General features: G+C 34.8%; 1 protein-coding gene across 2 annotated transcripts; it reads right to left on the bottom strand.

Annotated features, from left to right (window-relative positions):
* Nucleotides 1-654: 654 nt before the first annotated feature.
* Nucleotides 655-22,006, bottom strand: HINT3 (histidine triad nucleotide binding protein 3). 2 transcript variants are annotated; one of them, XM_016161339.2, is made up of 5 exons: nucleotides 21,680-22,006; nucleotides 12,792-12,909; nucleotides 7,692-7,761; nucleotides 5,656-5,782; nucleotides 655-2,913 (listed from the first exon to the last, which is right to left on the bottom strand). In XM_016161339.2, the coding sequence occupies exons 1-5, from the start codon at nucleotides 21,878-21,880 to the stop codon at nucleotides 2,881-2,883; spliced, it is 549 nt and encodes a 182-aa protein (XP_016016825.2). In that variant the 5' UTR covers nucleotides 21,881-22,006; the 3' UTR covers nucleotides 655-2,880. The 2 variants fall into 2 exon arrangements, with proteins under 2 accessions (XP_016016825.2, XP_036077409.1); XM_036221516.1 differs by lacking the exon at nucleotides 655-2,913 and having other exon boundaries at nucleotides 4,836-5,782.
* Nucleotides 22,007-22,924: the final 918 nt, after the last annotated feature.

The following is a 22,924-nucleotide window of genomic DNA, read 5'->3' as shown; positions in this document are numbered from 1 at the left end:
GCAGGTGTTTATAGCAGCTTTATTCATAATTGTCAAAACTTGGAAGCAAGCAAGATATCCCTCAGTAGGCAATTGGACAAAGTGTGGTACATCTAACAATGCATTATTACTCAGCACTAAAAAAAGATGAGCTATCAAGTCATAACGAGACATGGAGGAACCTTAAACGATCATTACTAAGTAAAAGAAGCCAGTCTTAAAAGGCTACATACCATATAATTTCAACTACATGATATCCTGGAAAAGGTAAAACTATGCAGACAGTAAAATGATCAATCATTGCCAGAGGCTGGAAGGGCAGGAATGAATAGGTAGACCAAAGATTTTTGAGACAGTGAGAATAGTTAGTAAATTAGTATAATGATAGCTATATGTCATTATATATTTGTCCAAGCCCATAGAATGTATACCACCAAGAGTGAACCCTAAAATAAACTATGGACTTTGAGTGATCATATTATCAATGTGAGTTCATCTATTATAACAAATATACTACTTTGGTGAAGAATGCTGATAATGGGGGAGCTATGCATGTGTGGGGACGGAAGGTGTATAAGAAATCTCTGTACCTTCTCAATTTTGCTGTGAACCTGAAATTGCTCTAAAAATATAAAGTTTTAAAATCAAACACACAAAAAGTTCCAAAAGGCAAAATCTGACACAATATTTTTCCACATTTATTTAGCTTTCTTTTAGCTAATTAAGTACAGTTTGAAATGGCTCATTATTAATAATTTTACAATTTTTCAATTACAAACAAACAGTATCACAACATGCATAAATAATGCTCTCGATACTACTTTAAACATTTTTAAAACAGGCTATGAATTAGCTTTGTGTTGAGCTAATGTTACAGGATGGCTAGAGAGTTACCAAATTCTTATACTACTGGAAAGGCTGAGTGAATTTCAACTGTAGTATTTTGATTATTAATCTTTACAATTAAAAAGAGAACTGCCACTAAAAATGTGAAGTTCCAAGGGTTTTCCAAAAAAAAAAAAAGAAAAACTTACTGAGAGAGTATAAACCTATATAAATTAAATCAACTTGCTAATCACATTTTTGAAAAAGTCCATAAGGCATTTGAGAATTCCTTAAATACTTTACATATTGTTATCATTATATTGTCAATTACATTATTGCAATTTCAAATAGTACAACATGGTCCACATGTTAAATATTCCTTTTCTTCAGCTGGTCATATTTAAACTGATATATAAAACCTTGTAACTGCTAACCTATGTGGGTGCTCACCAAGCTACTTAATAAAGCAGTGCTGAAAAAATTGTAAATCTAGTTTTGAAAGCGCATAACCCCTCCAAATCCCTCATTCCACCTTCAGTGAATAAACAGAATTTGGACATTCATTTCAACTGTAAAGTAAATAACGATGGAAGCAGAACACGAGAAAAGTACACCTGGGTCTCTGAGCTTAAATTTTCACTGTCTATCTGCCTAATACAGAGTCTTAAATACTCAGTTCACTGCCACCTGCTCTTGAACGTGTTTCCCTCTCCACAGCCTCTTCTGTGGACGTTATAGCACTTAGTACATTAAAATGTAATCACTGGATATGTCTGACCCTTGTATTAGCAACTTAAGACAGACTGTCCTTTCACACTTCTGCATTTCCTGATCCTGCCAGTCTCTGCTACACATTAAATGCTCAGCAAATGATTGCTGAATGAATAAATGAACACATGAACTGCACAATATTGATTCCAGATGCTATAACTAAATATTGTAATTAATATTTCTTTACTTAAAACTATGTTTAATATCAAGTCAAAAAAAAAAGAAAGAAAACACATCTTAGCCTATTTTTAACATCTATACTTTAATCCTCATGTTCACATATTTACGTACATAGCAGTATTATAAACTGACATAATGTAGGATTAGCTTTCAGTACCTACTCTTCAATCACATTCACCATGTTAGTGTAAATTAGCAACAAAAGACAATTTCTAAAGAAATATGTCTCATAAAATGATATATTAATAATATTAACTTTGTGTAATTAAAATAAATTTTCTCAACCAAGACTATCTCTACTTTCAAACTATGACCTTTCCATGACAAAAGATAGGTCTAATCATTTTTTAACTATAATTTTCCTTTGGCAAAATAAACGAACCATAAAGCAACAGTTTCTGCCAGTTTTAATACATTAATATAACCATTTTATGGTGCTTCTCCATTTATGCTCTTACAGGTAAAATCCCATTACAGTGAATTCTCTTTCATAACCAAATTTGTTATTGCAAATCCATGGTTAGAAATTATCATATATGCATTATATAGGACAAATTTATTACAAAGATTCTAGGTTTCAAGAAGTGAAAAACAGCATCTGTAATCTGAGTAAAAAGTGACACATACACAGTTCTTTCCATTAACAAGAACAGAGATCAGTGTGTAATATGGTACTCTTTATTTTGAAATTTTATGTGCAAAATTATGGAACTGTCAATAATTTCTTTTTCTCTTTCATAGTAATAAAGGCTCCAACAAAGAACTTTCTATACCAGTTTATTCTTCATAATAAATTGTTATTATAATTGCTACTGAGAAATAAAATATTTGAATTATTTTTAATACAGAGCCCTTCTTGATTAACAGAATTTGTTTTAATGGGATTTTAGCTATAGTATCTTATACCCTAAACAAGTAACCATCAAAACAAATAAGTCAATGACAAAGTGTTCATGTAACTATATCACAGATCTCAGGAAACAGACATTCAGAAAAGATTTAAGTCTACCCAGTAACAGCTTCTCAAAAAATTCAACAAACCTTACCATTGTAATGACTTAAAAGGGACCATAATATTAGTTTATGTTGAGCCAAAATTAAGAAAATCTTCCACTGTTGACATTTTCATGTTCTTAGTTTTTCAATCAAATAATCAGCCTGTAATTTTAAAAACATAACATTTTTTGTTACAGTTATCATAGCCTGTGTGAAATAATTCTACTGGCATACCTACTACAATACACCACAGTAGAAAAGCTGGATACTACATGTTCTGTTCTTAAAAATATCTTACAAAAAAAACTAAATATAGTAAGTATAATAGTTTTATAAACTATAGAAAAAGTATTCTATATTGCATATAGATAGGAATATTTTTTATCCATTTTGCGTAGTCATTAAAAAGTTTCAATAAGAAAAGGAAAATAAATATAATACTAAAGCTTTCGAATGTAAATTAGACATGAGGAAGCTTAAATGCATATTACTAAGTGAAAAAAAAGCTAACCTGAAAAGGGTACATACTGTATGATTCTAACTATATATGACATTCTGGAAAAGGAAAAACTGTGGAGACATTAAAAAGATTGGTGGTTATGAGAGATGAAGGGGGAGGAACAGATGAACAGGCAGAGAACAGAGGATTTTTAGGGCAATGAAACTATTCTGTGTGATATAATGGTTTTTACATGTCAATATACATTGTTAAAATCCAGAGAATGTACACCAACAAGAATGAATCCTAATGTAAACTATGGATTTGGGGTTATAATGATATGTCAGTATAGTTCCATGGATTATAGCAAATGTATCAATGTGGTGCAGAATGTTGATAGTAGGGAGGATTTTGAGTGTGTGGGGGAACAGAAGCATATGAGAACTCTGTACTTTCCATTCTATTTTGCTATGAATCTAAAACTGCTCTACAAAATAAAGTCCGCTTAAAAATTAAAAGTAAACTAAAGTCTTCTAGTTGTATCACTTCAGATACTTTTCTCAATTATATATCTGATCATTATATGAGATTTTGAAATTAACTTTAATATCTTTAGTTTATTTTTTCAAAATATCATAATATATACCCACAGATTTAAGAAGAATTCAGATTCCCCAGATAAACTATTAACAGGTCTTATAATTTTGTTCATTCATTTTACTTCCAACTAAAAAATCATGTAAGGAAATAAAGTTGAAAACATTTAAAGAAATATATTGTTTTCTTTAAAAAAAAAATTTATTGTGGTAAAATACACATAACAAAATTTAACATCTTAACCATTTTTTAAGTACATAGGCTTAATATTCAGTGATAATAAGTATATTCACAGTGTTGTGCGACCATGACCACCACCCATCTCCAAAACTCTTATCTTGCAAAGCAGAAACTCTATGCCCATTAAACAAAAACTCCCCATTCTCTGCTCCCCACACCTCTTGGCAACCACTATTCTTTCTGTATCTATGAGTCTGACTACTCTAGGTACCTCACATATGGAGAATTATATACTATTTGGCTTAATTTCTCTGAACATAATGTCCTCAAGGTACATACATATCATAGCATAGATCAGAATTCCCTTTTTATTTTTTATTTATTTTTCAATTTTAGTTGATATACATTATATTAATTTCAGGTGTATGACACAGTAATTAAACATTCATATACCTTCCAAAGTGTTCACCCCAATAAACCTAGTACCCACCTGACACCATACATAGTTATTACAATATTATTGACTATATTCCCTATGTTATACTTTACATCCCTGTGACTATTTTTGAAAAATGTATTTTTAATAATTTTTTTATTATAAAAGCAGGGATCATGTAGAAAATTAGAAGTCCAAACAAGAAAAAAATCTCCTTCTTATCACACTGATATTTTAAAGAGACCACAGCAACTGTCCTACTGAATCTCCCACTTTATTTCAAATACACACGTGCTCATTTTTAAGTATTTTTTTAAGTTAAGTAAAATTATCTAGACAAGTTGAAGAGAGAAATAAGTGTGAAATATGAAGTTTCTAGAGATCAGTTACTTTTTAATTTCATATATGACTATAATAATAATATGCTTTAATTTTTTTTTACTTAATTTATAATTTTATAATTATTCAGATATAGCCACTATAGGCCATCTTAGTATCATGGATACATAAACAAGAGACTGGTAAATTACTAGTCCAGTAGCTCTGAAAGGACAAAGGCTTAACTGTCAGACCACAGGCCTGTAATTAGCTGAATTCTATTCTACTCTTGCCCTAGCAAAGCAGAATTTTGCAATTAGAGGGTGCTTAAAGCTTTAATCTCAGGTCTGGTAGTTGAGGCTACTACTACAGTCCTTTTCTAAGGAGTTTAAACTATTGAAAATTACGAAAACTCAATTTCTAGTTATGTTGATGACAGAGGCATCAGATAACATTTACTGAGTACTTAGCATTTGCAAGGTACATGTTTAAGTGCTTTACATGTAAATTATTTTATCAATCTTTTTATTGACCCTAGCTATAAGGCACTATTAACCTATATGTAGGTATGCAGGTAACAGATAAAGAACTTGGGCTTTTAAAAAGTTTAAGTAACTTGCACATGGTCCCTCAAGTGCCTAATGAAGGAAGAATTTGAATCCAGATATTGTGAATTCTGAACTATTTATGCCATGTTTCTTCTATATTATAGCCTCTGCTTGCAAAGAAGGGATTTAACCATAGCTTCTCTTCCTACATTTCTATGACCTGGAAAATCCTCCAAATTAAAAATATTATCTTGGATGTGTGCAAGCAATATGTTAAAACAGAAGAGCAAGTCTATGAGAGCTGTTGCCAAGAAAAGAAAAAATAAACAAAAAGGACAAATATTTTAATTATTTTTGTATGCTGCTAGTATAACAATAACACTTACTGTGATAAACCAATAGGAATTCACTCTATAAAACAATTTTGAAAAGAAGCCAAGCTGATCGACTGGTGCCAGAACATGAAGGTGCAAGTGGGAGATGGAACAGAATGGTGGTACATGGAAACCCATTCTAAAACAGAAAGGTAAAAGATAATTGATAAATCAGTCCTGCATTAGTTTAAAGCTTTTTTGTTGTTGTTAAAGGACATAAACATTAAAGAGAGCCAAAATAGGTTACCTTAGTTAAAAAGATCACCACGCAAATACTTTTATTGTTTTTCTTTATACATTTTAGACTATTCACACAGTTCTTTTCATGTTTGAGTTCACAGTAACAAAAACTCTTCATCAACAAAGGCCTTTACAACATATTAAGCCTCACTATAACCTTCATGAATTCTGACCTGGCATTCTGTTTTATCTCTTCAGTCTTTATTATATCATATTAAGCTTTAATTCTCCTGAAATATGCCCTCTACAATGAATATTTTTAAAAATTACAGGACACTTGAGAAGTAGGGTTTCATTATTCCATTATTAACCAGTAGATGGCATGCTTTCTCCTTTAATAAAAGTGGTCAGTCACTTCTCACAGACCAATATTTCAGTAGTAAAATTAATTATATAACTAAAAACTTTATCATCATTTGTTTCTTGTTGAATAATGAAAATAAGCTAGATTATAATTATCTATAATTATTTGCTTTATAAAACATAAGAGAATTCATTTGACTAATAAAAAAATTTTAGTATCATTTAACCTCTTAAAAATCAATTTATAAACCATTTTTTAAGTCCACTTATTCTGAGTAAAGCAAGGCACACCTGTAACAATAATCCAAGCCTAGAAATAGTTGCCTGTTTAAACTAAAAGTGAGTCTCAAAAAAAAAAATAAATGAGACTAGAAGTGAGTGGGAGTGTGCAAGAAGACACAGAAGTGCTATACTGCAGCAATATAGGACTGAAAACATAAAGTCACATATGCAACACATATTGAAAAGCTTTCACCATTACAGAGAAAAGGAGACTAGGTTTTCCCTCTGTGAAACATGAGCCATATAATGTAGAATCAAGTAATGTAAAAGCTAGAAGCAATGTGAGGGTTCACTCATTCCTTTCATTCTAAAGACGGGGAAGACAAGGTCCAAAAGTGTAAGAGACTTCCCAAAGCCAGTAAGTTAGGCAGTGACAGAGACACGATTTAGATTCAGGGTTCTCAACACCTAATCCAATGTCCATTCTTCTCTAACAAGCACTGGGAAGAAAATGTGCTGCTTTTGGCCAAAGGGTCTCAAATACCATCTGCTTCTTGTCATTATTACTCTTGGATAGTGCTTAACAGTTTTTGGTGGATTTTCACATATATAGTGTCATTTGAGCCTCCAAGTAAGCAGAGCAGGTGTTATCTTAGAGAGGTTAAAAGACTTGTCTAAAGTAACACAGCCAGTACAAGTACAGTACACAGCAAGTAACAGGGATAGCATTAGAATTAAATTCTCTCCGAATTCCAGTTTAGAAGTATTAGAAGTAAACTCTACTATACTTGCCTTGGTCCTGCTTTGGTCATATAATGCAAAGTCTTTTAAAAAGAAAAAAAAAAAATAGTTGCCAAATTGAACATTTTGTTTTTGGTCAAACTTTGACAAATTCCAGAGTATGGTTCAGCAGGAAAACAATTCGAATTAATTTCATGCTGTAAGTATAATAATGTATTTTTAAACCACGTAAAATATTTTCTAAAGAAATATCAATTTACACACAATTTTATAGGAACACACATATTGTAACTATTTTACCTACCTACTGCTTGAACATACTTCTGTCCAAAGTTTAAGTGGGGATTATTAGAAGATGTTGAGACATGAGATGAAGAAATTTTGTTTATTAAATTTATGCTACCAATGGACTATATGCTCACTTTCAGGAAAAGGTCATTTAAATCATGAACTCTGCCATCTCTGCTTTCATTTTCCATGAGGAAATAATATTTCGGAAAACCCAATTTTGAATAATGGTTTTTATTTGGAAGTATACATACCTCACATTTTTGAAGTCTGTGAAATTATTCCTTTCAAGAATGGTTTTTCCAGCAGCAACCATGTTCTCAACTATAAAACAGGAAAAAGGACATTACATCATAGGAGACATTAAATTCATTAAACTGTTATTAACCTTAACTTTCAGGATCCTAGTCAAAATTGCATCAAATGGGTAAATATTTAAAAACACATTCAATAGCTCTAAGTTACTGAGAAGTTTGCTTATCAGCAATTGAAATAAAGATTTAACCTATCACAGAATATCACATATAGGCCGACTCTGAATAGCTGTTGAAGGGTATTATCAAGTGACTGTTCAGGATATCTGATCCTGCTGAGGTCTAATTCTAATCATAAAGAGACCAAGTAACTAAATAAAAATTGTTTGAATTAAGATGACAGGAAAATGATGAATTTTCTTTGAGCCCAAATTAGGGATCCCTTTGTGTCAGCTTAGCCCTGACTAACTAAATGTTTGTATAATTGTTTTGGCTTCCAAACTCTATTTGCTTTGTCATCTTTATTGTCTCAGTGCTTTATGGCCTTTAGATGGGAATATGCCCCCCCTCATTAGAAAAACTTTTGTAACCTGTAATCATCAAAGCACAATGCCAACTTTAGACTTCTTTTGTTTCTGAATTATAATCAAGTGTTTGAAAGGGAAAGTGAGAAAATCTACAGAGAATAGTTGTTATAATGAGGCTTATAAAACTGTTGCTAATATTTACTTCTCTAAGTTAAGCTTGAGCCGGGAGGCTGCCAGATGAGCATGATGAGGCCAGTACCATATTGTCAAACAAAAGCTCAAGTTACTTCAAGCCACACTGTGTCTTGTTTTCTTTTAAGATATTCTCAAGATCCCAAAACAAGTGGGTCAATATAAAAGGCTGTTTTATCTTTTAATTTATTTAAAAGACAGATATGACTCTTTAAAGCAATGATTTTAACAGTATTATGGGATTATGATGTATGTAAATGGAATATATATAACAGTAATAACAAAGTGTTGCAAAATTTCTCACATTTTACATGAATTGGTACAATGTTAATTCTAAATAAGCTATGATACTTGTAGGATGCATATTTTAATCTCTCTAGAGCAACCACTTTAAAAAATGTAAAGAGGAATACCTTAGAAATCAAGAAATAAGGTAGAATTGCTAAAAAAAAAAAAATAGATTCAATAAACCACAAGAAGGCAGGAAAGAAGAAACAGGGCAACAAAAAACAAATAGAAAAATAGAAAAACATATGGCAAGATGGTAGACCTAAATCCAACTTGTCATTAGTTACATTAAAAGTTTAGGAACTAAAACGTCTAATTAAAAGACAGAGATTTTCACACTACATTTTTTTTAAAAAGCAAGACTCAACTCTATTGCTTTCTTCAAGCCTTTAAATATAAATATTTAATTTGGTTGAAGGATACAAAAAGATACCCAGTGTAGACAATAAGTAATAAACAAGTTAGAGTACCTAATTTAATATCATATAAAATAGACTCAAGAAATGTATCCAGAGATAAAGATGAACATTTTATAATGATAAAAAGGATCAATTCATTGAGAAGAAATGACAATCATAATTATGTATTCACTTAAAATCAGATCTGACAGCCAATAAGCCTGAGGGTCAATCCCTCCCATTGATGTGCCAACAGCAATCAAGGCTCAACTACAATAGGAGGTCACATACAACCCACACAAGAAACACACCTGGAGGATCCAGATCAAGTGAAGCTGTGCCACTGGGCCCCACAGGACACCTACTATATAAGCGCACTCTATCAAGACCTGGAGACACAGTGGATCTACCTAATATATAGAAGAAATGTGGGGAGAAAGCCAAAATGAGAAGACGAAGAAACATGTCCCAAATGAAAGAGCAGAACAAAACTCCTGAAAAAGCCAGATGATGAACTCAGTGAGAACTTTAACAGAGATAGAAAACATAGAGATAGGAAACATAAGTCAGAAACGAAGAATATAACTGAAATGAAGAATACATTAGAGGGAATCAACAGATTAGCTGAAGCAGAGGGCTGAATCAGTGATTTGGAAAACAAGGTAGTATAAAATACCTAATGAGAACAGCAGAAAGAAAAAAATCCAAATAAAATGAGGATAATTTAAGGGGCCTCTGGGACATCATCAAGCATACCAATGCATCATAGGGGTGCCAGAAGGAGAAGAAGGAGAACAAGGAGTTAAAAACCTATTTGAAGAAATACTGATGGCAAACTTCTCTAACCTGGTGAAGGATATAGACATACAAGCCCAGGAAGTGCAAAGAGTCCCAAACAGGATGAACCCAAAGAGGCCCACAGCAAGACACTTCATCATTAAAATGCCAAGGGTTAAAGACAAAGAGAGAATTTTAAAAGCAGAAAGAGTTAGCTACCTACAAGGGAGCTCCCATAAGCTGATTTCTCAATAGAAACTTTGCAGGTCAGAAGGGATTGACACGAAATATTCGAAGTGATGAAAAGCAAGGATCTATAACCAAGATTACTCTACCCGGTAAAGCTGTCATTTAGAATTGAAGGACAGATAAAAAGCTTCCCAGACAAGAAAAAGCTAGAGTTCATCACCACAAAACCAGTATTACAAGAAATGTTAAAGGGACTTTTTTAAGAAGAAGAAAAAAGATTTAAAAATATGAATAATATTTTATGAATATGAATAATAGATTAAATGCTCCAATCAAAAGACTGAATGGATAAGAAAACAAGACTCAAATGCTGCCTATAAGAGACTCACTTCAGATCGAAAGACACAAACAGACTGAAACCAAAGGGAGGGAAAAATATTATTTCATGTAAATGGAAATGAAAAAAAAAGCTGGGGTAGCAATACTTATGTTGGACGAAACAGACTTTAAAACAAAGGCTGTAATAAGAGAAAAAGAAATCTCACTTCTAGATATTTATCCGAAGGAACCCAAAATACTAATTCGAAAAAACATATGCATCCCTATGTTCACTGCAGCATTGTTTACAATGCCCAAGATATGCCTAAGTGTCCATTGTTGGATGAACAGATAAAGAGGTGGTACATATATATAATGGAATATTATTAAAAAGATTTTGGACACTGGAAAAAAAAAATCCGATCCAAAATACATGAAACAAAACCTATTGGCCCTTTTCTATATCATTGATACCTACTTTTCATTATTTTCTTATTTATACTTACTTTGGTATTATTTTTATCTGATTTGCTTGCTTCTTTCTAGCATCATAAAGTGGAAACTTAGGTCATTTGTTTTAAATCTCCATAAGCATTTAAAGCTATAAATTCTACCTAGGCACTGCTTTAGCTACATATCATAAATTCTGATATGTTGTATTTTTGTTACCAATCAATCCAAAATAGTGACCTTTTTACTTAGAAGTCATTTAAAAGTGTGTTAATTTAAAAATATTTAATACTATTATAGATTTTATTATCTTTCAATCTAATTTCATTGTCATCAAAGAACACATTTTATAAGATTTCAATCATTTGAAATATATTTAGACATATTTAATTGCCCAAAACATGGTCTATCCTAGTGAATATGTGCTCTTAACAAAATGTGTATTCTATATAGTACAGAGTTCTATAAATGTCAATTATAGTCACAATGTTTGATAGTGTTATTAAGCTCTTCAATGTGCTTATTTTCCCAACTTCACAGACATTATGAAATATTAATTGTAAAAACTTTAAAAATCATATTAGGGAAATATCAAAAGTATATAAAATCAGAAAGAATGGTATAAGTATAATAAAATCCCAAATTCCATTGCTGCTTCAAAATTAGTAATATTTGATTTGTGAAAAGTTATACAAACTTTTAATAAGAAATACTAGAAAAAGTAAAACAAGCATGAACACATTTCTTCCTCCTTAAGAAACAGTGTAAAAGGAAATACAGAAGTACATCAGTACTTAAGTCTATGGTGGTGGGTATTGCCTGGTACTAAATATTGCACATCTGCTAGCCTCCATTTGTTGAAATAAGTATAAAATGTACTCATAGAACTTCAGATGACTAAGGAACTTCGTAAAATCTAAAAAAAAAATGTTTAAAAATTGGTAATTCAGTAATCTAAACACTAATAAACTACATATCAAGATTTCCCATCAAAAAAAAAATTCTTATTCACCTTTAAAAAATCTGACCCAATTTATCTATCTTGCCAGCTACCTTAAAGTATTAACCAACTAATTCCAGACCATGGTGACAAAGGTTACCAAAGCAGATCTAAAATAAACTTAGAAATGTCTTAGTAAATGATAGCTGATAAGTCACAGAATTCATGAGTAGGAAAATACAAGATAATCCTGTAAAAGACAAAATTCAGAATTTCCTTTTTAGAGGCTAAAAGTTCATCACTAAAATCTTATAATTAAACTTTGGTGTTAGTTCATCTACGCAAAAAATGCAAAGCAGGTACCACTACAGTCCCATCTTCAGGCAACATGAGCTCATATGCTATATTGTCACTTATTTGTATATAATCTTCACAGTACCTTTCATTTTCAGAGTCAAGAAAAGCCATCATTTAGAAAATATAAAGAGGCATTATCTTTTAGAGAGTATAAGGATTAAATAAATCATGAGAAGGCAGAGTTCTTTGGAAAAGACAATAATACTGGGAAAAACAGAATGCAGCAGGAAAAGAGGAAGAAAAAAATGTGAGATGGAGTGACTCCAAAAAAGAAGCCATAGGCATGAGTCTACAGGGGCTGAACAGGGCTGTTGAAGACAGGACATTGTAGACGACACTCATTCAGAGTCGCCAGGAGTCAGAGCCAACTCAACGGCACATGACAACAACGTATCTGGGATGTGCTTCAAATACAATGTGAGAGAAGGTTAATAGATGAAAAAATATCGATCATGAGTTATTAAAGGTTGAGGCTGGGTGATGAATACATGGAGATTATACTATTTTCTTTACTTTTGTATGTATTTGAAATTTTTCATAATGAAAGTTTCAAAAAGTCATAGATTTTTTGTAATATGTCTAGCTTTTTCTTTTTAAATGTAACTGCCATCGCTGATGCCAATTTAAGCTGATATAATCATGAAGAATACTGCCGTCATCTTACCCAGTTCTATTTGATCTTTCTTTAGATCTCTGCAGTTTCCAATATGCTTCTTTGGTACCACAAGATAATGATGAGGTACTGCTGGTTTGATATCTTTGAAGCAAATTAGGTCTTCATTCTAAAGGAAAAAACATATCATTTGTTAGGTAATTTGTTCTGGCGTGTCTAAAATATAAATCTCAGTCTGATTAAAATGATAACTTATGTCACAACTAAGCCCCACTGAGCAATTTTGTGATTATGCATTAAGTCTATAAAGACAAGCATTAGCTTCCTTCATGAAATGCTAATTTATTGTAGAGAATAAAAAGACATAAATTCAATTTTGAAAAAAGAATTATGAATAGAGCTTATTAGATCTTTATTACCAAAAATCCCAGAGGGTTTTTTTTTTTTTCTCATTATATATTTCTCCATCTCTACCCTAGGGATTTTAATAATTACTTTTAAAGGTTTGACTATAGAATCACAGAAAGATTGATAAATTCTTTTTTACGTTTAATTTCTTTCCAAAGCATGATCCTTAATTATAATAACAACATCATCTAGCATACACATATCAACAGGTTATTTTTTTAAACATTTTTACAGCAATTACATACATCTTCTCTATGTTTACATACCAGTTTACAGCATTGAAAAGTATTTGATATGCTGAAACAAACTCTAGTATATAGTAATAAATTATATGCCCAATCTATTACATCAGTTTTCTGGTTTACATACTCCACACGGTAATGTAAAGAAAAAAGAAAAGGTAAAGAAAAAGGGAGTCTTTCAATCTATTAACATTGAGTTTCAAGTTTTTTCAAGAGAAAAATCTATATTCCCTAAATAACCTTATTTAATATCCTATAAAAAAATTAGTCAAAATTAAATAAAATCAGTATCAATAAGTATAGTTCCTCTTGAAAAATCTCCAGAGTGCACTATTGCTCATTGGCTCTCCATTCCAGGATTCCAAAATTTGAACCAGTGTCTCATATCCATGCCAGTAATTTTGGTTTCAACAAGAACAATAGTTAAAGGCAATTGTACATATTGTACCATTAACTTCCTTATCGGTGTTCATACTGCTCATCTAAGCTTCAAGTAAGTGACAAGTCCACCTCCAATGCCACCACTCTTTAGAGAATGAAACTTTTTGTCTACTTTAGCTCTCAGAAGAACCATGATTGAACTGGAAAATAGCAAAAACAAGGTATCATGTGTCCCTTTCCTATCTCAATATTTCTATAAAATGCCCACAATATCACTTTACTAAAAACTGTTTAAATATTGACATTGTTGATGTCCTTACTTACATACCTTCAGCCGAGAAGCTGATGAAATGTGGAGGCATAACACAAAAATCTTGATTATTTTTCCAGCTATTAAATATTACTTTAATAGAGAGGGAAAAAAATTACTTTTAAGGTCTTGTGGTAAACAGTGATGGGTCAACTGAACATAGCATGAGCTAGGAGGAAAGTACACAAACAAGAACCGAATTGAGGTGCCTGCCTACAGAAACAGGGATTTGATAGTGTATTTGAAGAATGTGAGAATCCTTTGTTACCCTCCAACTTTCAGGAAAAGTCCACGGCAACTGTTGCTTTGCATTAAAATGTCAGGAAAATGAAAGGAAAAGAATCTGTGTTACTCTCTGGTTAATCTAAGAAAACGGTCTGAGGCTGAGAGAAAATTCAGTAGAAACAAAAAATTGTGAGAGCTGAATAGGGATAATGTTTGCAGCATACACCACTCTACCTCTGCCCGTGAGAAAAATCCTCTGATATACTAGAGAGTGATGGGTTTCCTGTGATTTATGGATAGAGACTCAGACCAGTTTTATGTGTGTATACATATGTATGTGCATGTGTATATATATACACATACATGTATACATGTACGTGTGTGCACCCACAAAGAGGAATCCCAGAAGGCTGGATGATGAGAAACCTGAATGGCTAACTATAAAATAAAAACATGACAATTATATCAATTTTAATTCATTTTTATTATGTCTTGTCTAAGAGTAACTTTAAATATTGATATCCATGAAATGTTTTAAAAAAGGATAAGATCGAGGACCATAATGTTTTTGATTGTTTAATATTTTTCATTATTTCTTTAATGCTAGCAGCTGAGAAATGATTAGTGTTGAGGGTCAAATCTAGCACAACAAAATTGCCAGAATTGTACTTCCCAGAGGGGACAGTACATTAAACAACAATTTTAAATGTCTTTATTCCCCCTCAATTATGGCATTAACTTTAAAAAATCTAGAGGTAATTCTGGTACCAAATACATCCTGATTAGAATTAGTTTTGAGGTAATATAGCTGAATTCCACCGCAAAGCAGGAATAACACTGCTTTAGATTCATGGAACCAGAAAGATAACAGAAGAGAAAAAATTAAGGAAGCTCCTAAAAACCTGCTGCCCCATACTCCATGATTCCGCCGTAAGAATGAACCAAATGCCCAGTTCTCTTTGTCTCCCAAATCCCTATTTTAAAAGGTTTTATTTACTAAATGTCATGTATGAATAAACATTTTCTCAATTCTAATAAAAAAAAAAACTACCAATCAACATAAGTGTTGTCATCACCAGGAGTAGACAAAATTTCTGTCAAAAGTAAAGAAACTTAATGTTTTAGTTAGCCTACACAATCAATGATTGATTTAGATTTCCATTAACCTTTCTAAAATATTGAAACTGGCTCTCTGCTATCCCCATCTCTCCCATTGCTAATAATGACTCAGCTATTACTTAGACTCTTCATTTTAAGACTATCCTATTCCAAAATAACACTGACAAAATATATGCAATGATGGATATACAAGCCTATTGTTTGTAGCATGATTTATGATAGCAAAAGACTGAAAATAACCCGTGTCCATAATTCAACTAGGAGACTGACTTAGTTTCGGTAAGTCCACACAATGGAGAAATGTGTAGCTATAAAAAGGAACGAGGAATATCATTACATACTTACAAAATAATTTTGAGAACATACACCTAAGTTAAAATAGAAAGCAAGGAGCAGGATAGTAGTTAAGCTATCTTTTGTATAAGAACAGGGAACAAAATATAAACATACACATACACATTTACTCACAATGGAAGGAAAAACAACGACATATTATTTTAAAGTTTCTTATAGGGGAAGAGGAACAAGGTAGAGATGACAAGAGAATGGATGCTAGACTTCTCCAAATGTACTTTCTTTTACAATTTTGACTTTAAAAATGTGAATATTTAACATGCATTTCTAGACTTAAAAAGAAAAAAAATGTAGTCCCTAAAAAATTGAAAATAGAAACAAATGAACCTAGCTATGTCATTTTGGTAGTATAACCACACAAAGAAAAGATGATTTCAACTAACTTTAAAATACAGAATTCTGACTATCCATGCCTAATAACACACACACTAAAAGAGAATGTTTTATTTACCATTTTCAATTCAGATCATAGGCAAGCTTCTCAAGAGTGAGAAATTCCATATTCATCTTGAACTCTAAATGAATAACATATAATACGCCAGCAAAACCACTGAATAAATGACAGTTGCTTAAAAAGAAAGATGGAGCTACCAATGCTCCCCTCTCTACCCTTCAAAAAGAAGTATGTCATTAGATTTTCAGATACTTTTCAGGTAACAGAGATGGATTTTCCATGATCTTTCAGTCTGTCCTTGCAAAACGACCTTTTAAAGTTGAAATTATGGTCAGTGTTTAATTAGAACAGTGTTTCTCAACCTTTCCTCATTACCAGTCCCCTAAGGATCTTTGTAAAGTATTTTTTTTTTCTTAATTGGCCCCCTCCCATGGTATTTCTGTACTTTACACATATTAAGAATAAACATTTTTTTGCCCCGCACTTGCTCCTCCCCCAGACCAATTTTCCCCTTTTTGGGACTGCATGGTTTAGACAAACAGCTAGCTTATCTTGACTTCACTATCACCACTGAATCTAACCATCTTGGCTAAGCATCCATGTAAAAATAACAAACTGTGATAAGCAGGGTAGACTTAACCGCCAACTTCTGTGCTCTCTGTATTATAGCTAAAAACCCCAGAAGGAATTCAGATCTTGCCAGTTGATAGTCTTAGGACACAGGTGCTTTGGATAAGCCTACGTGAGGCATAAGATGTGCATTTTTTTTTTTTTGTCAGCATGGACAATCAGTGTAAACCCAGCAGGTATAGTGTAGTTCTGAAGCAGTGTTCTCAGAGGGGACTAGAAATATGTAAGTGCTCTTTTTGGTTGTGGATGCTACTGGCATTTCATGCCCAGAGGTCAGGAATGTGAAATATCCTACAATCCGTGGAATAACCCTGTATAACAAAGCAGAGTCCAACCCAAAAGGCCAAGAATACTTCCATTGGAAACACCCCTCAAAATGAGCAGTCATACTGCTTCCTTGTCTCTGAATCGCAACTGAGGAAATGTCTTGAAGTCCAAGTTCCAGACGAAGTTACCTGGCTCTTGCTTCCCCGACTAGCTCCCCAGTGAGCCAGTTCTGCAGTGCTGTTCTGGGTGTCACTCTTGGAGGCTTTTCGAGAACCTGTTCCACCACCCCTTGCAATGACTTTTATAGCAAATAATTCTCTACATTAAATCAATTTTGGTTTTGAATAACTAGAATGTTTTTTCTTTCCTAGAACTGAATCCTGACTGCTATCTAAAGCAAATAAAAATACACATTCAAAAGAATACTTCAATATCATGCCATCTAAGGTGTAGGGCAATTTTGACTAAACAAAGGAGAGAACATTCAAGTTAAATTAGTATTTCTTCATTATGGTCTTAAGCAAGGTGAAAATAAACATTTAGCCTAGTGTTTTCCAGGCATTTTCTCATTACTGCCTCCCTAAAGATGTTTTTAAAACGTTATTTCCCCTAATACCATCCCCATGGTATTTTAATACCACAAATACACTCTGTTTATATACTCTATGTATATCTTTACCCTGTACATAAAAAGAGTAAGATGTTGCCTCCTGAAAAAAAAAATTTTCACCCCCTTGGTAGTAATATCTTCCTCATTGAGAATGCATGGTCTAGCCTTTGTTTAGTTTTATTTCTTCAATATTCAACAAGAAAACACCATATAGAGGCGTACGGGATGAAGAATCTTCTATACCTTTTGCCAGAAAGGTTTCCCAGAATAATCTCACATGATGCTGGTAACTCTAATTATGCCAAGTCAAATTTTCTCCTCTTCTGACAACGTTTCTAACAAAGAAAAAATCCTGACCTTTGGGCAGGAAGAAAGCTATGATAGAAGTTTGGACCATCCCACTCCATCTTAATGCCTATTTTTATACAAACAAAGCTTTCCGCAACTACTAGTATCTACCTTCTATTAGTTTTCTTCAACATTGGTACCAGAGTGTATAAAATTTAAAAGTAGTTTCTAGGAATCTAAGTAGTACTGAACTCTGCAAAGGTAAAAAACTCACTTTGTGTCTATATTTCGTAAAATAAAGAGTGAATGAAGAGGCAGAGTTGAGTCCCTCTTGACTCTATGGATCAGTTTAGCAGAGGCCTACTTTATAGACAGACAACTGATGCAGACAACTGATGTACTTATTCTCCCTCCCTGTCAGCTGCTTCCTGTCCCCACTTCCTTCTCCTATCCAACACGGATTTCACAGTCTATCACTTAGCCACTATCTAGCCATAAATTCTTACCTTTGTCCCACTGCACTTTCATAACACTCACATGGCCAGACCTCAACCCTGGGTTGACATAACTGCCCACTTTATCTGAAACTAGACTTAGGCTGCTGCTGCTGGAGGGATTAAAAAAAAGAAAAAAGAAAAATCACACAGCTGAAAAGACATTAAATTGAATGTCCTCAACCTCAACTGATCCCATCACTATACAACAATCCTTCTTTCCCTGATCCTCTTTCCTGGCCTCCAAAGAAGCTCCTTCAAACTTTTTACTTTTAGACAACTATGTAATTTGCTCCTTCACATCCGTCAAGCCTCACTCCAATGGCAGTTTCTTAGTGCACCTTTTCCTGAAGAAAATTTAAACACTACATCCCCTTCCTCTTTTATTTTTACCACCTAATAAACTATGTACTTTACTTAATATTCTGCTTATTGTTTTTCCTGTGACTACAATGTAAATTCCTCAAGAACAGGGATTTTTGCATGTTTTACTTCTGTACCCCACTGCCTCCGACAGTACCTGAAACAGAAAAGGTGCTCATTCAAATATTGAGTGATGAATGAATTGAATGAGTTTCTCTTTCCCAGGGATAAAGCTCTACATTCCCCATCCATTTTAAACCTCTCTCCATCAGCATTTTTCCATCAGGATTTAAACACACCAAAGTCTTCACTGTTTTAAAAAGCTTTCTCTTAATCCTTAACTCCCTTCTCTCCTCCCCAAGATTGCCAAACGTTCTTCAAAAGTTGTCTTTTTTTTTACTGTCTTCAATTTTTCACCCTTTGAGTTCTTCTCAATCAACTGCAGTCTTCCTTCTGCCTCACCGTTGCATTACAATTGCTCTTCTAAAGGTAAATGAACATCATTTTGGGGACAAACCCAGTTCTGATCTAATCTGGCCCCTTCACAAGCACGTAGGAGGGTCACCTAACCCAGACCTGAGGATTAGGGAAAGCTGATATTGCTGCTGATACTGCTGACAATTCCTCTCTTCTTGATATACCCTCTGTCTTTAGCTTTCTTAGTTTTCTATTTCTCTGACTGCTCCTTCTCTGTCCCCATTTCAGGTTGTCTTCCTCTTCTTTACGATGTTGGTGTTCTTTGGGCTTCTATGAAGCCTCCCTTTCACTTCTTACTCTACATATACTTCCTATATGATCTCATTAATGCCCCTCTTTTCGATTTCCATCTACAAAATAGGACTTCCTATAAACTGCGCTTAGAGATCAAGATCTCTCCAGATTGCCAGACTACCTAACCACTTACCGGACATCTCTACTTAGATGCCTCACACTCACCTAAAACTCCGAAATTCCAAAACCGAATTCATCACTTTGATACTTCTCACCATTCTCTTGGCCATCCATTCTCCTCCTACATTCCCAATTCTAATAAAATGGTACCAGAACTACCAGTTTACCCTAGCCAGAAATCTGGTAATATCCTTGACTTCCCCCTTTCTCTTCTTCAGTGTTCTACAGCTACATCAGAGTTTTTGAACCTCAGCATTATTGACAGTTTTGGACTGGATAATTCTTTGTTGTGGAGACCTGTCCAATGCATTGCACAATGTTAGCAACCTTGGCCTCTACCCATTATGTGTTAGCAATCCTCCCTGCCTCCACAGTTAGTACAAACAAAAGTGTTTCAAGATATTGCCAAAAGTCCCCTGGGGGGGCAACTGCCCCCAGTTAAGAGCCACTAATCTATATCCATCAAGTCCTGCCTGTTTTACCTCCTAAATATCCTTAAATTGATTCACTCTTCTTCATTCCCAATACCATATTCTTATTTTAGGCCATCATCAATATTACTTCATTAGCCTCCTAACAGGTCTCCATGCCTTCAGACTGGTCCTCTCCAGCCTCCACAATGGTGCCAGAATGATCTTTCAAAGGTAAAACCCCTTCATGTAACTCCTGAACTCCTTCCTCCCAACCCAGTATTAAATATTGTGGAACTTCCCTTCACTCTTCAGGTAAAGATAAAATTCCTGAACATGAATTACAACACCCTCAATAATCTGGTCCCTTATTTACCTCTCCAGCTTCATCTTTCACCACTCATCCCCTCAAATTCTATGTTCCAGTTAGACTGAATTACTATTAGTTTCTCCTATAGCATAAAATGAACTTCTGGAGTTGCTCCCTACCTAGGATATTATCCTCACATGGGGCCAACTCCTACTTATTTCTTCTTGTCTTACTTCCTCTGGAAAGCTTTCTGTAACCCTTCAAATCTGGGTTAGGTGCTCCTCCCACAGGCTTGGTGAGTTGTTTAAAGCAACTCACCATAGCACAGGGCATTCATGGCAGCTGCCTCCTCTATCTGTATTTATTCCACCCTTTAGATTATACGATGTGGACAGGGACTATCCTTTTATCCTTTTATCCTTTTATCTTACTTACTACTGAATCTCCAATAGTAGGTGCATGGATAGAATTCAATTTACTTCTAACAAATGAATGAATGATTACCACCAAAACAAAACAAAACAAAACAAAAAACTAGACTCTTTGCATTCTATTTTGGATTCTCAAAATGTTGTTTCTTCAAAGGTGCGTAAAACTGGTAGAAAAATGTGTACCAGACACGTTTTAAAACATCTAGGCAAAGTCTCAGTGCTCTGAAAAATGTGCACACATTTCAACTGATAACACTTATAGCAACTGCACCCTCCAGAGGCTAGTGAGGAATAGTTTGAACTAAGGCTCACTTCCCCCAGCCTATTTTCAGTCAATCTAACAAACTTTTCACAACTACTACTATCTTCTACTAGTTTTTGCCTCAATAACAGTATTAGAGTGTGCAGAATTAAAAAGCAGTGTCCAGAAATGCAGAGGAGGGAATTCCTTTTATAAAAGCAGAGGTCATAAATGTTATTTTATGCAAATATCTTGGTACCTGCAGAGATAGGGAGAAGTATTTGTCTTTATTACTACATTTCCTCCGCTCAAAGCAGCAAAGAGATCATTGGAGAATCTCTCCGCCCTAAGAGGAGCAAGTCAGCCAACAATACGAGAACCTCCCAAATCCTCCAGCCCCATTCACACAGGATCCTCCCCAGCCCGATCCACACCAACGAGGCCTCCACCCCGAGAGCTCTGAGGGGCTTACAGGACCCCCGCCCGGTCCGCACCGGCGCGAGGCCTCGCTCCCGCAGCTCCCACGCGCGATCGGGTCCCCATTTATGCCCTGTCGCACGTTGCCGCCCACCTCACAATACAGGAGTTCGGTGCCGGGTTCCTGCTGCCCCGCGATCCTGCAGAACACGCACTTGCTATTGTAGTCCTCGGGCTCCGGTGTTTTTGCAGCGACTTTGGGGGGCTCGGATGAACACACCGTAGGTTCTGCAGTCGCCGCTGCCTCACAGCAGGGATCTGACTCCGCTCTCTGGTAATCCTGCTCCTCTGCCATCTCACCAGTCCCCAGCGTCCCTGAGCCTCGGCTTGTCCAGGACAACTAGGCCTATACAGAGTCCTCTCCTGCACTTTCTCGGTTGTACCTCGAGGCGTCGCCCCTCGCCTGGCGCTGGGCGGAGCAGAGTTGAGCGCACGCGCTGATCCAGGCCGAAGCTAGGCGGAGGGCTATGTGGTGTTGGGCCCCAAAGCCAGCGGTGGGCCTTGAAGCCGGGGCCACGAGGGGGAGCGCGAGTACCACGGCGCTATCGGGAGGAGCGAGAGGCACCGGAGTCGCCGGGCCCCCGGCGTCTGTTGGGTAGTGACGCACGGCAACCACCGAGACGCAGGAGAACGTCTCGCGTCGTGTAGTGATGACGTCACCAGCGCGCTCTAAGGTCTGGCTAAGTGAAACCTGTTTTGGGTATTCTGGACTTCCTCTTCCCAAAGCGTGGGGCATAGCATAGCAGCAGATGTAGAGTGTGTTATGCTGTCGCAAAAAAATACGTAGGTTTTAAGAGAATGAAAAGGATTTTTAAAGTTTTTCACATAGACTGTGTTTGATGCTTCGTGTGTGCATTTTTCAGCCGAGTAATTTTAGGTACCTAAGCTCGAAATTTCCAAAACCGAACTTCACATCTGTTTCCTTTTTGTTAACAGCACCAGCTAAATCAGAATAGGAGTTTTTATCTCACATTCCTCATACACAAGTAAATGCGGAGTCCTGTAGTTTATAGTCTGAAATAACAAAGAAATTTACCACCAGTGCCTCATTATGCCTCACTTCAACCACTGCAATAACCTAACTAGATTCCCTGCTTGATTGTCCTGTCACTCAAACCCTTAAGTAACTACTACACTCAAAGTACCAGTTTTTCAGCTTAATGTTCAACGTGGACTCTGATTTGACCGCAACTTTTTATTTTATAATACTTGGTTCTTGCTAAACACCTAAATGTGCTGTTTCTCTTCACCGTCAAAAAAAGAAAGGTTGGTTTTATAAACCCCACTACAGAGATGAAGAAACAAACTCGGACTTCCCCAATACCAGACAATTAATTAC

This window comes from Rousettus aegyptiacus, unplaced genomic scaffold (genome assembly GCF_014176215.1).
Source record: "Rousettus aegyptiacus isolate mRouAeg1 unplaced genomic scaffold, mRouAeg1.p scaffold_m13_p_1, whole genome shotgun sequence".
Taxonomy (NCBI): domain Eukaryota; kingdom Metazoa; phylum Chordata; class Mammalia; order Chiroptera; family Pteropodidae; genus Rousettus; species Rousettus aegyptiacus.
This window is presented reverse-complemented; position numbering and strand designations above follow the sequence as displayed.

What these genes read in the sequence shown, in the direction of transcription:
- HINT3 (XM_036221516.1), bottom strand. Translation starts at nt 21,880, where the DNA reads ATGGCAGAGGAGCAGGATTACCAGAGAGCGGAGTCAGATCCCTGCTGT. An exon ending in CCGAACTCCTGTATTGTGAG is followed by an intron (nt 12,910 to 21,679) that starts GTGGGCGGCAAC and finishes TTTTTCCTTTAG; the next exon opens with AATGAAGACCTAATTTGCTT. An exon ending in GAAAGATCAAATAGAACTGG is followed by an intron (nt 7,762 to 12,791) that starts GTAAGATGACGG and finishes CCTGTTTTATAG; the next exon opens with TTGAGAACATGGTTGCTGCT.